At 32.7% G+C, this 17,126-nt stretch overlaps 2 protein-coding genes across 2 annotated transcripts; both read left to right on the forward strand.

Annotated features, from left to right (window-relative positions):
- Positions 1 to 9,130: 9,130 nt before the first annotated feature.
- LOC134719301 (uncharacterized) lies at positions 9,131 to 10,861 on the forward strand. Its single transcript, XM_063582307.1, has one exon. The coding sequence runs from the start codon at positions 9,131 to 9,133 to the stop codon at positions 10,859 to 10,861; it is 1,731 nt and encodes a 576-aa protein (XP_063438377.1).
- A 113-nt stretch (positions 10,862 to 10,974) lies between these two features.
- LOC134719302 (myotrophin-like) lies at positions 10,975 to 11,562 on the forward strand. Its single transcript, XM_063582308.1, has one exon. It carries the CDS (start codon positions 10,975 to 10,977, stop codon positions 11,560 to 11,562), a length of 588 nt encoding a protein of 195 aa, XP_063438378.1.
- Positions 11,563 to 17,126: the final 5,564 nt, after the last annotated feature.

Genomic DNA, 17,126 nt, shown 5'->3' on the forward strand with positions numbered 1-17,126 from the left:
CTATGTGTTTTACCTATGTGTCCAGAATGCATACAACTCCAAAGTACATTTTTAAAAGAAAAAAATACCAAACTCCGACGAATATTCAAAACGGAGAATCTCTAATGTAAATGCGAAATCACATCCTGAAACGCACCAACAGAATAAATAACACATTTCATACTCCTGCTTTGGTGCAGGCATGTTTTCATTTAGAAAATGGTGGATTTAACCTAGTTTTAAAGCTAGCTTAACGTTTCACTTGTATGACAATCGCATTAAATTTCAATATATTGACTAGTGTTTCTTAAGTTTTTTAGAATATATCATATATCGTTTCTTCGGGCATAAATTAACGGTTGTCATGGTACACGTTAATCGGTTGTTAGGTGCTAACGTCATGTTGCAAATAATACATGCATATTGATGACCGGAACTGATTGATTATTAATAAACTGACTCTGCAAAGTAAGTTGATCGGGAAGATGAAGGGAAATTTAAACTGCAACTAAAAAATAAGGGTATGTTTGATAAGGAAAGAACAGGTCACACCAATAAAAAAGCTAAGTCACAGGCCAACTTACGGCTGAACGGAGACTTCGTGATGTTTGATTTTTCAAAATATCTTGTTTCTGTATGTTATTGACAACAAAATATATTTTAGTAAAGTAAGTTATTGCTTATCCTGAGAAAAAAATCACCCCTCAACTAAAAAAGAATAGTTGGGGAGCTTTTAGTATAGAAATGTATTTAAACACTTTTTATAAGGCACCAAACCCTGAAATTTTAGAATACAGTCATCTGATTCTAATGGAGCGGTGTCTCATTTGTTATTATACCACATCTTCGTATGTTTAATCTCCGTTTACTGTACAATGACAGAGTCATAATGATCCTGGCTATTATTGTAGATAAGAACTTATTACAAATTAAACAAAAACACAACACCAACAAATTAGATAAGAGTAGACTTTTCTTGAGAAGAGATTAATTGTCATGTGAAATTTATTTGAGCTGCGTTGCACATAAAGCGACCTTATGCAAATTTATATCTGTCATTACCAATGAATCTATTAACTTATTTCGGATGAACAAAATCTGTATGCAAAGTCTGTAACTGTTTGGAAATTGACGTAAGAATCCTATTAAACCCCAACATCCATCTTTTATAATCATGGTATCTTTGATAACTATTTATCGTTTGTTGCTGTTTATCATAGTTGTTCTTTGTTAATTGTTTTGTACATAAATCTGGCCTTTAGTTTCTCGTATGAATTGTTTATAGGTGTTAAAAAATCAATATAAAATGTTTTCTGGGAGAGGGTTGAGATCTTACAACACATGTTTAACCACAGCGCCCACCTCATAGTGCAGGATTTTCTCGCTACGTTGAAGATCCATTGGTAGCCTTTTTAACTGTATTGATGTGTGATTTCGTTTTTTTGTTTTACTTAAATGTACCGGCGTAGAAATGACAGACAACATATTGTTAATTGCTAATAAACTCATCATAGATACAATAATTTAAATTCTGTAATTTCGTCAGACGTGCGCTTCGGTTTTGGTTAGTTGCCCCGATTTTGTTTTTTGTCCATGGATTTATGAGTTTTGAACATGCAGCGGTATACTATTGCTGCCTTTATTCGTCTACTAAAGAATCATCAGAATAAAAAAAAGTTCGAAGTTAAAGAGCTTAAAGGACTGAACAATCAGACAAGGTTTGCCGAATAGAGTATTTCAGAATTCATTGCATGCTAATTTCATAACTAAACGGAAATAAGTACAATAATCTGCCTTTAAAATTGGATTACTGTGGTTGATATGGTATCAACACTTTTAAGGTCAGCATATTTTTTCTTTAATTTGTGCTGCAACAGTTAGACTATAGTTACTTGCTAAAAAAATAATTCTCTGAAAGTGAAGTTGAAGTCAGTGGTTGTCGTCTGTTGATGTGCTACATAATGTTTTTTGTTTACTTTTTGAACAAACATGTACATTAGCCCTTTAGTTTTCTCGTTTGAATGGTTTTTACATTTGTCAATTCGGTGCGGTAAAAATGTATGTAGTATGTGTTTTGCTCATTGTTGAAGGCCGTATGGTAGCCTATAGTTGTTAATTTCTGTGTCATTTGTTCTGAGATGGTATCAGGTGTTCAGGAACGGTAAACTGATCCTGCTTCACATGTGACACCAATCGTGGTTCTCACAAATGATACACGATTGACTTTTAGTATAGATTCTGAGTATTGTCATTGCTTATTGTCTTTATGAATTTAAGTGTTGCTGGATAGTATCTGTTTGGTGATGTTCATTTTACGTGGCTCTGTATTTATACATCCCGTTATTGTGTTATTGTTATATGGCAAATTATCATCCTAATAACGTGTTAAATCATTTTTTATTTGTCTTTATGAATATTACTTTCACTGTCTAGTCTACATTTGGGGATATCCATTTGACATAGCTCTCTACTTATTAATCCCGTTATTGTGTTGTTATGCTAGGGTGATTTTTTTTTCGTTCGTTTTTGCTAAGGTGTTTTTCTATAAACCGCATGCGTGTTTTTTTGTTACATATTTGTTTGTTTTGAAAGTGGCTTAGATTAAACACAATGTTGACTGCTGCACCCCTATTCTATCATTTTTGCCTATTAAGTCTGTCTGTTTTGTTCTCACCTCGTTTTCAGTATTATTGAATTGTATGTGACTATCATACAAGTGGAGGTTTAGTTAATTATAAAAGCAGGTGTTATCCACAATTTTCTACATACGAAAATGCCTGTAACAGGTCAGGAATATGGCATTTTTTCAATTTGTCTGGTGTGGTTGTTGAATTTGGTTGTTGAATTTGTCATTTGATTATGGCCTTTCCTAGGAATTCTTTTTTTTTTTTATTTTACTCCTTTTCTTCATATGAGTTCAGATTAATATGAGGTTCTTTCCAAAATGTTTCTTGTTGATTATAAAGTCAATTATATCTTGGCTATATTATACCATTGTGTTCACACTATGTACATAGATAAGACAGATCATTTATATTAAAGTCAAAATGTTTTTCCAAACTGTAATAACATAATAGACAGGATGTACAATTTATACACAGCTTCACATAAGTACAGTTTATATACAGCTTTACAGCTGTAGAGTTGATATACATGTATATAAAAAATTGTGACAAAATATACATATCATTTTTTCCCGTAAATGCGTGAATTGAATGCCAATAGAAAAAATGCGTACAAGGACAACATTTATTGAAAAAGCTGAACTATAAATTGATTTCAGGACGGAATTCATAAGTAACGAAAATGTAGATGTAACATTAAAAGTTTAAACAAATAAGGTACAAAATAAAGCAGTTTAGCCTGCAATTCAGTGGTTGTCGTTTGTTTATGTGTTACATATTTGTTTTTCATTAATTTTTTTTACATAATTAAGGCCGTTAGCTTTCTCGTTTGAATTTTTTAACATTGTCTTATCGGGGCCTTTTATACTGACTATGCGGTATGGGCTTTGCTCATTGTTGAAGGCTGTACGGTTAACTATAGTTGTTAATAGTTGTGTCGTTTTGTGGATAGTTGTGTCATTGGCAATAATACCACATCTTCTTTTTTATACTTAGCAGTTCGTCTATAAAATGTTCATAATTCAAATAATAGATATGTTTAACACTTGAGTTTAATGGGTACTAGCTGTCAAATTCAAATTCACATATATTTGTATTTGATTTGTAACATATCAAATTACAATAAGTCTTAAATAAAAAGTTAACTATGCATATACACGATAATATAAACCATATACCAAATGTAAACATAAACACAAATTTTAATATATATATACATATATAAACAGCCTAGCGACCTCGTGCAATTCGATTTTCTCGAAGTCTGTTTGATTTCATGTTAAAGGTTAAAAAATAAGTTCATTAACGTTTGTACCTGTATAAGAATGATTTTTGTGAATCGAATCAGTCAACGAAATGGTTCATCTTTGTTTCACTTTCAAGTTTGACAATCTTTTCTTTTTGATGGCTGCAGAGTTGATATAAATCTTTACAGCTGTAGAGATGATATACAGCTTTACAGCTATAGAGTTGATATACAGATTTACAGATGTACATTTGATATGCATCTCTAGAACTGCACATCAAGATTACTTCGGTACTGGCATGACAATACGGATTTTTTTCTGTTATTCAAATTTGCTGTTACACAATATTAGAAATTATTATAACTTAAGGAATGTATCTCCCTCATGCAAAAGTCTGATTCCTTTCAAGGATTTGGCTATACTTTTTGGACCTTTTGGATTATAGCTTTTCATCTTTTATATAAGCTTTGGATTTCAAAAATTTGGGGACGAGCATCACCGAAGAGACATGTATTTTCGAAGTGCGCATCTGGTGCAAGAAAATTGGTATTGTTAATTGTATTACTACCACTGGGTCGATGCCTCTGCTGGTGGACTATTAGTCCCCGAGGGTATCACCAGCCCAGTAGCCAGTACTTCGGTACTGGTATGAAAATACGATTTTTTTCTGTTATTTAAATTTGCTGTTACAAAATATTAGAAATTATTATAAATGAAGGAATGTATCTTCCTCATGCAAAGCTCTGATTCCTTTCACGGATTTGGCTATATTTTTTGGACCTTTTGGATTATAGCACTTCATCTTTTATATAAGCTTTGGATTTCAATTATTTTGGCCACGAGCATCACTGAAGAGACATGTATTGTCGAAATGCGCATGTGGTGCAAGAAAATTGGTACCGTTAATTTTATTGTACTAAATTAGCTGCGTATATGATGGACAGTTAGTATAGATTCTGGGTATTGGCATGGCTTATTATCTTGCTAACGGTTTTAAACGGGAAATTTACACTAAAATTTACGACAAAATAGACGTTCCCTATTGTTAATTTTTCATTATAAGATGGTGATGTTCATTTGGCACCATCTTACGGTGTTTATATTTTACAGGTCGCTCCTTTTAATAACTTATTATAAAAGCTTACCTATTCAACACTGTAATACGATCATTGAATATTGTCTTTATTGGTATACATATTGATTTGGTTATCAGTAAATTAAAAGCTAACTTAATATGTTGTTGAAGACCATACGGTGACCTATAGTTGTTTATGTGTGTGTCATTTTGGTCTTTTGTGGACAGTTGTCTTATGGACAAATATATCACATCTTCTTTTTTTATATAGTATCCTTTTATTGATCTTTATGATTTTAAGTGTGGATGTTTAGTATATTTTTGGGGATGTTCATTTGACTTGTTGTGTATCTATAGATCCCATTATTGTGTTATTTTTCTATGGCAAATTATCATCCTAATAACGTGTCAAAGTATTTTTTATTTGTCTTTATGCATATTACTTGTACTGTCTAGTCTACATTTGGGAATATCTATTTGAAGTAGATTTCTACTAATACATCCCGTTATTGTGTTGTTATGCTCTGGTGAAATCTTTTTATTCTTGTCGTTCGTTTTTGCTTAGGTGTTTTTTTATATGCCGTATGTGTGTGTCTTTATTACATATTTATTGTTTGTTTTTGAATCGGCTTAGATTAAACACATTGTTGACTGCTGTACCCCTTTTATACTATTGTTGCGGTTGTTCTTTGTCTTGTTCTCACATAGTTTTCAATATAATGAATTAGTAAATGACTATCATGCAAGTGAGAGGTTTAGCTATTTATAAAACCAGGTGTAATCCACAATTTTCTACATTCGAAAATGCCTGTAACAGGTCAGTAAAACGGCATTTTTTTTTTAATTCGACTGGTGTGGTTTAATGTTGAATTTGCCATTTAATAACGGACTTCCGTTTTAGATTATCTTAGGAAATTCGGTATGTTTTTTTTATTTTACCCCTTTTCTTCACATGAGTACAAATGAATATGAGTTTCTTTCCAGAATTTGTATCATTGATTATAATGTAATTTATATATAGGCTATATTATACCACTGTGTCCAAACTATGTACATAGATAAGACAGATCATTTATATTAAAGTTAAAATGTTATTCCACACTGAACAGCACTGTAATAACAGAATAGACAGGATATTCGTGGTAGGGATCAGTTGTTTTTCTGTAGTACATTTGTGTATAACGGTTTATCTGGCAGTGAAGGTTTTCAAACTAGAAACAGTCATAGAGGCAACAACAAACGGAGTAAGTGTAAAATATCATTTTTGTCTCATCACTTGTTTATTTTTGTCTCATCACTTCGTAGATAGTAGATGTGTTTCTGTTCTGTTAAATTGTTCCTTTTGAAATTGTTATACGGTGATGACTGATGTACCCATGTTTTGACTATTTTGTTTATTGTGTCTGTTTGTTCAACGCATCAATGCAAATAAACGGAAGTTGACGAGACTTTTATTTAGGTGAGAGGGTAAGCGCTATAGAACCAGGTTTAATCCACCATTTTCTACATTTGAAAATGCCTGTACAAGTCAGGAATATGACAGTTCTTGTTCATTCGTTTTTGATGCGTTTTGTTATTTGATTTTGCCATGTGATTATGAACTTTCCGAATTGATTTTCCTCTAAGTTCAGTATTTTTGTGATTTTACTTTGTATCCTTCTTTATCTTGTCTTTTTACGAAAATGTTTCCAGTGTTTTACATTCCTTTCACACTGGAATCAATTATAACAGCTGTTTTAGCTTTCATATATTTTTGCTTATCCTCTAGATATCAATTTCGTTTTATTTTGTTGTGTGGGTATTGAACTCTACAACCAATTTTCTGTAGATTATTCTATAAATTTTTCAAGCTTATTTCTATTTGTAGGTCGATTGTGATATACATGAAAACAGAATCGTGAAGAGATCCAACTCTTTGGTCGAACAACTGATAACAGTACAGGTATACATAAGCTCATCATAGATATCAGGATTAAAATTTTATATTTACGCTTGACGCGAAATGATTACCTAAAAATGTTGTCTGATTTTTGACATTTTTATTCAGGAATTTCCTCATCCAAAGATATGTTTGTTTTTAAATTTTTAATGATTAATGAATAAGCCAACTCTGTAAAATTTATATGTTATATGGCGGTAAATAATTGTATTCATTTATATATTTATATGACTTAACCAAGTAAGATGAAGCCCTTGTATAACATTTCTCAAATTCTTATGTTTGATAATTGTTACTTATTATTTTGCATTTGCATATCTCAGAGTCAAATACTGTTGGAACACTGTCGTAATAGTTCCCACATATGTCCAGGTTATGAGTCACGTAATTGCAGATGCAGTGGTAAGTAATCTATTTAAACACCAATGAAGCACATAGTTCAAAAAGTAACTTTTTTTGAATACAAATTAAAACGAAGTTATATCATATTTGTTTTTGTAGCCAAAACAAACACATCAATATTTGTGTGCACCTTTTATGAACAGAAAACATCCCAATTCATGATACATTCAGCGTCATAATCTCACTAGACGTACACACTCACGATACAATCATGCGTCATAATCCCACTAGACTCACGATACATTCAACCTTATAATCCCACAAGACGCCTCCACTCACGATACATTCAGTGCATAATTCCACTAGAAACCCTACTCACGAAACATACGGCGTCATTATCCCACTAGACGTCCCCACTCACGATACATTCAGCGTCATAATCCTACTAGACGTCCCCACTCATGATACATTGAGCGTCATAATCTCACTAGACGTACACACTCACGATACATTCAGCGTCATAATCCCACAAGACGTCCCCGCTCACGATACATTTAGCGTTATAATCTCACTAGACGCCCCAACTCACGATACATTCAGCGTCATAATACCACTAGACGTCCCACTCACGATACATACGGTGTCATATTCCCTATAGACGTCCACACTCATGATACATTCAGCGTCGTAAACCCACTAGATGTCCCCAATCACGATATATTCAGCGTCACATTCCCACTAGACGTCCCCACTCACGATACATTAAACGTCATAATCCAACTAGACATCCCACTCATGACACATTCAGCGTCATAATCTCAATAGACGTCCCCACTCATGATACATTCAGCGTCATAATCTCACTAGACGTCCCAACTCACGATACATTCAGCATCATAATACCACAAGACGCCCTTCTCACGATACATACGGCGTCATATTCCCTATAGACGTCCCCACTAATGATACATTCAGCGTCATAATCCCACTAGACGTCCCCACTCACAATACATTCAGCGTCACATTCTCACTAGATGTCCCCACTCACGATACATTAAGCGTCATAATCCAACTAGACATCCCCACTCATAATACATTCAGCGTCGTATTCCCACTTGTTCAGAAGGGATATAGTTCCGATAATTGTGTCAGGTAATTAACGATTGCATATTTTGGCTTAAATATTGATTCCATTTGCATCGGAACTAAACGCATTTATTGTAAAAGCAGTTGTTGGCCTGAAGCGGGTTATGTCTTTCTCATATATGTTATGATGGTATGATGCTAACGGGAGTTTTTTGTGTATAATTTGGAGTTTATCATTATCACTGAACTAGTATATATAGTTGTAAAAGGGTAAGCTGAAGGGCGCCTCCGTGTGCAAAAATTTCTCGCTGCATTTAAGACCCATTGGTGACCTTCTGCTGTTGTCGGTTCTGTGGTCGGAGTGTTGTCTCTCTGACACATTTCTCATGTCCATTTCTAATGTTAGATGTGGTATAGTGGCCAATATACAATTATCTATGTGTGTGTTGCGTTTTGGTGTTGTAACGTTGTTCTCCTCTTATATTTAATGCGTTAACCTCAGTTTTGGTTTGTTAGCACAATTTTTTTTCCATGGATTTATGAGTTTTGAACAGCGGTATACTACTGTTGCCTTTATCTACCAAATGACAAGTACATAAACAATTACAGGACACCATCAACCTTCAGTAATGAATAAAACGGATGTATGTATATAATAAGGTAGAATATATCCTCAAATGACACAATGTAACACATGTTATCTACTATTGTTCTGTCTGCTATGAATTAGAATTAATAATTCATATAAATAGTCAAAGTATAAAATTTGAATTAGTTACACATTAATTTTTCAGCTCAATTTAATAAACAAATAGAAGAATGGAAAAAGAAGGATACTATGTTTGTTTCTACGAGAGCTAGTGCTCATGTCATGGAATGTTTACATGACAACAGTTGTGTGACTTTAACTGCCCCATCAGGAGCTGGCAAATCATTTATTGCAAGACACACAGCGCTAACTCTACAGAAAGCAGGATACAAAATAGTTCCCGTGATACAACCAGATGATATCAGAAATTATTATCAACCTGGTGAACAGACAGTCTTCGTTGTCGATGATATTTGTGGAAAGTTCATTGCCAACCAACAACAGATTGATAACTGGACACAACTTTTACCTGTGATTGACACAATTATTGCAGACAAATGTTGCAAGATTATTGTATCATGTAGGTTACAAGTCTATAAAGATGATAAGTTTAATATATTATTACCTTTTAAATCCTGTGAATGTAACTTGATATCAGATAAACTATGCCTTACATCTAAAGAAAAAAATAGTATAGCAAGTAAATATATTGGTACCGGATTTGTTGATCTTGATAAGATATCAGAAAATAGTGATTTTTTTCCTCTTTTGTGCTCTTTATATGATGAGGAAAAACATGGAGATGTGAACAATTTTTTCGAAAATCCATATATTGTCTATGAAAGAGAACTAGATGTTTTAAGTAGGCAAGGTGATGACGGGAAATGTAAAAAATGCTGCCTAGCTTTTTTAGTTGTTTTCAATAATCAATTGAGAGATAAATGGTTCAAGGGTAGAATAACCAATGAGCAAACACAGATCATAAAAGACACATGTGAGGCTTGTGGAATTAACAGCATACCAAAAATAAATCTAAAGACAGAACTTGACACTCTAGTTGGTACATTTGTCTCTAAACAGGATGGTATTTACAGAACTATACATGATAAATTGTTTGACATCCTTGCCTATTACTTTGGTAAGAAAATCATAGAATGTGTAATAGAACATGGTGATAGTGGGTTAGTACATGAACGTTTTATTTGGCAGACATCACCAGATGACGAGAACAGTAACATAGACTTCATTATTGAAATATCAGATGATCATTTAGAATTATATTTAGAAAGGTTTGTCAAGGACTGGTTAGCAGAAAAGGTTGCAGTTGTGTTCCGTAACAATAATATGAAAGTATCATCATTCAGACAACAGTTGATACAGTACTTACAACAACTGGATACATTACAGCAGGTTAAATTAGCTAATACCAAGGATACAGTGGAACTAAAGGAGAGCTGTGCATCAGGGACTACTCCATTGGTATGGAGTTGTTATGATGGTTATAGTGATATGGTACAGTGGATGTTACGTAATTATGTGGATGTAGATCAATGTAGAGATGATGGGGTGAGTGGACTGTTTATGGCAAGTCAAAAAGGACATACTGATATAGTAAAGTTACTGTTAGAGAGGAATCCAGATGTTAATCTATGTAACAAGGATGGCTTGAGTCCTCTGTTACTGTCAAGTCAAAACGGACATACTGATATAGTAAAGTTGCTGTTAGAGAGGAATCCTGATGTTAATCTATGTGGCAAGGATAGCTGTAGTCCTCTGTTAAAGGCTAGTCAAAACGGACATACTGATATAGTAAAGTTACTGTTAGAGAGGAATCCTGATGTTAATCTATGTTACAAGGATGGCTTGAGTCCTCTGTTACAGGCAAGTCTAAACGGACATACTGATGTAGTAAAGTTACTGTTAGAGAGGAATCCTGATGTTAATCTATGTGACAAGAATAGATACAGTCCACTGACATAGTTAGATTACTACTAGAGAGGAATCCTGATCCATGTGACAATACATCACTTAGTACGTCATATTTTTATAATAACATCAGTATCAGTAACAGTCCGAGTCTTGTCCAGCCAATAATGAAACATAAACCAGACATTAATGCCCAGACATATGTTGGAGGTAATGCTTTATATTTCAGTGCACATTTTGAACACATTGAGATAACACAGTTACTCTTAGAGAAGAATGCTGACTCTAATATCTGTATCTATAGTAAACAGTATATAGCAGAAATGATGAAAAATCATCCAACTGGAACTTTAGAAAAATTAGAACAAAACTTATTCGATACCCTTGTAAATAGTACATCATCACGTGTAACAGAATACGTCAGTAAGAAGTCAGTGAATTATGCATTTGATGTAGTAGCAGGTTCCTCTCCATTACACATAGCCTGTTTTATCGGTAGGACAGATATAGTCCGTTCCCTTATAGACTATAAATCTAACATAAATATGAAAAAAGAAGATGGAACAACACCATTATTTTATGCATGTGAAGTAGGACATAAGGATATTGTACTTTTATTGTTAGATAAAGGAGCAGACACACAAATTTGTAGAATAGATGATAAAACCCCTTTAGAGATTGCAACAGAAAATAAACATACATCTATAGTTGTGCTTGTAACAGAACACATGCATAAGACAACACCACGTCTTTAACAATTATTGCTCCTTTGTTAGTGGTATCTTGTGACATGAACAAAACGGCAAAAAGATTCGGAAACCATTGTCTTCTTCATTGTTTCTTGATTTGTGTTTTTGTTGATATTTATTCACTCCATTACTTTATTTTATGTAAATTTTTATTCTTCCTATTACTTCTACCTCTTTTAGTTATCTACTGTTATTCATTTATTTTCTTGTGTCTGTGTTAGATATCTTTTGTCATTCATCACATTGATTCTATATTTACTTCATAGTTACTTGTATTTGTCCAAGTATGTATGACTCTGCTTGATATATACAGCTTGTTATGTGGTTTCTGCTGTTTCTGTTTAATATCTACTGTTATTCTGGCGATTACGTCTGTTTATGTTTGATATACAATGCTATCCATCCTAATACTTTTGTTTGTGTTTGATATCAACTTGTTTTCATCCCATAACTTCTGTCTCTATTTGATACCAACAACTATTAGTTCGATTATTGCTGAATTTGTTTGATCTGCACTATTTACTTCTGTCTGCAATGTTATCATGCCGCATAGTTTTACTTAACATCATCATTTTCTGGTTGTTCCACCATAAACTGAAGAGATAGTTGATAAACAATCTCTGTTGATTCCAATGAGTTTAATTGTTCCACTTTTAGTATTTCTGGTTGTACACTGTTCCATGAATATTTTTTCAAAGTATATTTAGTTTTGAACAGCGGTATACTACTGTTGCCTTTATTTATATATTCTATTGCCTGTATTGCCAATGATTAAAGTTATTAGTATATAACTGTACCACATTAAGTAAACACTGTCATTCTATCCTATACATTATTTTGCAGTTTTATCAAATAATATTCTTCTAAAGTCGACCTTTTACTAGACTTCAGTAGTCTGATCAGATTTTGTCATATTTTCATGTTAATGCTGTATCTAACATTTTAAACAGTATTGGTGTATTATAATGTTCATGCTGTATCCTCCATTCTTAACAATATTTGTCTTTTACAATTATCTTTCTGTATCTTCAATTTAAAACTGTATGTGTCTTAAAATGACTTAAATGCTGTATCTCTCATATTGTCTCAATCGTCTTATTATTATTTTAATGCTGTATCGTCCGTATTGTTTATCAATTTTGTCTTATCATGATTTGTATATTTTCCTTGTTGTTCATTGTTTGCCTCATCATGATTGTCATGCTGTATCATCCATATCCAGTTTTTATTGTACTTTGTATTTATACTGTACCTTCCGTATTCAACAACTTTTGTGGTTTTTTTATTATCATGTAGATTCTTCCATAGAGTTATTATTTTTATGTTATATATTCTATTTATATATTCTTGTGTTTGGCTTAAAATTATAAATTCGCTTTGTCTAAATGCAATTCTGTTTTTCTTATTTACATGTCTGTTTGTTTTTGTAGTGATTAAGATTTAGACACAATTTTGACTGCTGTTCCCCTATTTTTGACAATTGAATTTGTATATCCTGTAGTTTTACTCAAACATTATTACAGTATAGTTGAATTTGATACGACTGTCACACAACTGAGTTTTTTTATTCTAATCTTCATCCTGTTTATTCCATGTTTTACAGAATGTATGTAGACGTGATTACACTGTACACAAGAATCAGCAACTAGTTTATGTTAATTGGTATGCTATTTCAATGGTTTTGTAGCTGGATTACTGTCTATCAAATGTGTGGGGTTTGCTTTATAATAAATGATTTGTTAGACTTTATATTACAGTTAAGATGCTGGAAAGAAAGTACACTTACTAGTTTAACTTAATTTATCTCAAATTATATAGTGAGTGGATCAATGTTAAGACGCAAGCAAACACCTGCGTGACAACCACACACAAAAAATCTAAAAAGGTGTGCAAAATATGTATTTACACATAAATACTTATTCATTTAAATAGTTCTGACTTCTATTCAAACCTATGCTTCTTTTTGTAACTGGATCTACAGTTGGGTGCAGACCAAGCATTACATAAAGTAAACGCAAGTTAACGCTGCGTGCACATATTTCGTAAGTTAACTTCAAATTTCCCGTTTACTATAATTACGTTAACGCGGTCGAAATGGAAATTTCTAATGTCTACCCGAGTAAACGGGCGTTAACTTTGTGTCCGTTTAGTCAGTAGTACTCTAATATATTACGCAATTCATAAGACATTATAATTTTTAACAGAAATACCCCCAGATTCTTCTGTAAGGTAATTTTTATACATATTGAGACAATTTTCAAGAAGTTCATTCCTTTTCATTCATACATTTCCCCCCGTATTCGTGTAACATGTGTTCTAATTAGTATACATAGTTGCGAAATTGGTTTAGACTTTTGGACCTATAATTAAATTTGGAAGATCAAGTTATCATTCCATTAATATAAATAAAAATGCACTGGAATCTGAAAGTTTTACGCAATAAGGAGCTATGTAATTATAAATTGAAGTACATATCTATATACTCATTGTTACTTGTGTTTATTGTTATGATAAACTTATTGTATATATTGTAATAAAAAATGTCATGTGTTAATAAAAATCATATCTAAAAAATAATCAGAATAAAATTATTCAGTGTTATTTTGTGTTTACTTCTCTAAGAATATTTTATATTGTTATCAAAATAAAAATAAGATGATGTTGTGTGATTTCTAAAGAGACAAACAACCTACAGAAAAAAGATAACATAAACGTTATGTCATTTAAAGAGAAGAACATGTGATACAATCAATTTCAGATCTTTTCTTAACAACAAAATGAACGGGGATTAAATGCGTCGATTGGAAATGTTGTTTTGTTATACAGATGTCAACACAACTGAACTCATTTCTCTAAGAAATATTTCTAACATTTGGAGTTATTAAGTTCGTTTCGATCCCTGAATCCTCCCATAAACATACGTTTTAGTTAAATATATGTAACTATTATCTTCAACATGTTCAACACAGGCAAAACAAATCCATTGAATCAGTCATAAAATGTGTCTGCGTGACAGATGAAAACAAATCACAAACCATTAGATTAAACGATGTCATTAAAACTGATGTATTCAGTTTATCAGCAATACAGAGATTTAGTGTGATGTGTTTATGGTCAACATATTATTACAGCTATTATTTACAGAGTTTAACAGACTGACCAATAAAAAAGTGTAATGTCAATCATTCTGTTTTTAAAATTACAAACCTGTTCGTCACATGTACATTGTTTTTCAAGGCAAAATAGTTTTCTAAGATACCTGGGACAATCTAACTTTGAAAAGAATATATTTTGTTTAGAGTGTACCTCGAAATCTATTAACCCGGTGTAATTATTTCCGTTTAGGTATAATCTACTCAAAGTTAATCGTGACTAATTAGATAAGCCCTTTTATAATCCAGGGGTTTGTATTAAAGACGGCGAAATAACAGCCAACAAAATACTTTACAATTTGAAAGAACCACAGTGCTTTTGATTCTTTATATGTCTGGTCAACATGAGTCATGAGTCATCTGAGTTGTAAAAACAAACATGTTCGAAACCGGGAAAAATTGGTTACAAAAAGGTCCATACATGTATTATCTGATTTACTTATAGTGGACGTTATTGATTGTCAAACAGTGTCGTTTTGGTATGGACATTCGTCAAGAGTGGAAATATAAAAGTATGGCATTCTGGAAGTTTTTCATCTAGCCAACGCTATATTTTAATAAATTGTAACTCAAAAATTGTAATCATTAACATCAGGTCGTTCAACTTTGCATCTAGTCTTAATTATGTATGACATATCTGCCACTGGACATACAATGCTATTAATTAAACAAAGTCAGCGTTATTTAGTGTTGTAAACTCATTCGCTTTCTCTGGATAATTGTCTAGAACAGTTTTGCAATTTTATGTATTTGTTTTTTTTTCAATTTATATTTTAAGTTTTATTTCTGTAAATATAAAAAAAGAAGATGTGATATGATTGCCAATGAGACAGCTGTCCACAAGTGATCAACATGATTCAGTCATTTATAACTATAGGTCATCGCATGGACTTCAAAAATAAGCAAAGTACATAAAGTACAGATGTCATATCAGCAAATATTGATTGAAATAGTTATCAAAGGTACCAGTCGTGCCTTTCGTCAACATGAAACTCATCAGTGACGCTCAAATCAAAATAGTTAGAAAGCCAAACATGTAACAGAAGAGCATTGAGAATACGAAATCCCGAAAAGATGTGCCAATTACGGCTAAGGTTATCTATGCTTGGGATGAGAACTTTCTTAACGTCCGAATACTTCACACTTTTGCAAACAGTAAATTTATAATAATGACCATATACAAATGTGATCGATATGCATATCAACACTAAAGTGCTGACTACTAGGCTGCAGATACCCTCGAGGACGACACGTCACCCAGCAGTGGCATCAACCCAGTGGTGCAAATAGTTTTCAAAGGTACCAAGCTTATACTCTGATACGCCCGACGCGCGGTTCATTTGTATAAGACTTATCAGCGACGCTTAGATCGAAAAAGAAAGAAAGCTAACCATTTAAAAGTTGAAGAGCATTGAGAACCCAACATTCCAAAAAAAGATGTGACAAATACGGCTAAGGTAATCTATGCCTGGCATAAGAAAATCCTTCGCATTTCAAACAATTCATTATTTTGCAAACAGTACATTTATTAAAATGACCGTATTACAGATATTCATGACAACACTGACTACTTGGCTGGTGATATCCTCGGTAAGAAATGTCCACCAGCAGTGGCATCGACCCAGTGGTGTAAACAGTAAATGCGTTAGCAAATATACCTTAACTACGTACATAGGCTCGGATAGATCCTTATTGCATTAGGAATGCTCAAGACTTTGTATACCTTCAATGCATTTTCCAAATCATTTATTTATTTAGTATATCTATATATAATTTGTTTTTTTCAATAATGTTAAAAAATGTACAGTGCATCATACAAACTTTTTTTCTGGCTGAAAATAACTTGTATATGTAAATGTAATTGTTTTTTTTTTTATAATTCAGGTTGCACTTTTATCTTAAAATATTCATGCATTCATTCAAATAAGGGTTGCATAATTTCATGTATCAATTGATTATAAAAATATAAGGTTAGCGACATATGTTCCCTGGAGCCTCCAGTTAAGATATTGTCTAACTGATCGGATTTATTATCTAATGTTTATTTTCCATCGACAATCATCTCACACAAGGAGCCAAAAAGTGTACAAACCAGTCATGTGGCTGAATAATAAGATGACCGTGGTTGGTGAGATTTCAACAAATTAAATAGTGTGCAGATCATAATATACCCTAAAAGAGTTATTCAGTAGTTTCTTTCAAGTTTAAAAAGAGTGAAAACCTTACTAAACCAGACATCAGTCTGTCGTTTCATAAAACGATCGTTAGCGTACGTTTGAACGTTAACCAAACGTAACGATAACATTCCGGTTCATAAAACAATCGTACTTTGCGATGGTCGTACATTGCATTTGTGAATTGCGAACGCTATTTACGTGTGGTTAAACTTGTCGCAAAGCGATCGTTAAATAAAAAAAA

Source organism: Mytilus trossulus, chromosome 5 (genome assembly GCF_036588685.1).
Source record: "Mytilus trossulus isolate FHL-02 chromosome 5, PNRI_Mtr1.1.1.hap1, whole genome shotgun sequence".
Lineage (NCBI taxonomy): Eukaryota > Metazoa > Mollusca > Bivalvia > Mytilida > Mytilidae > Mytilus > Mytilus trossulus.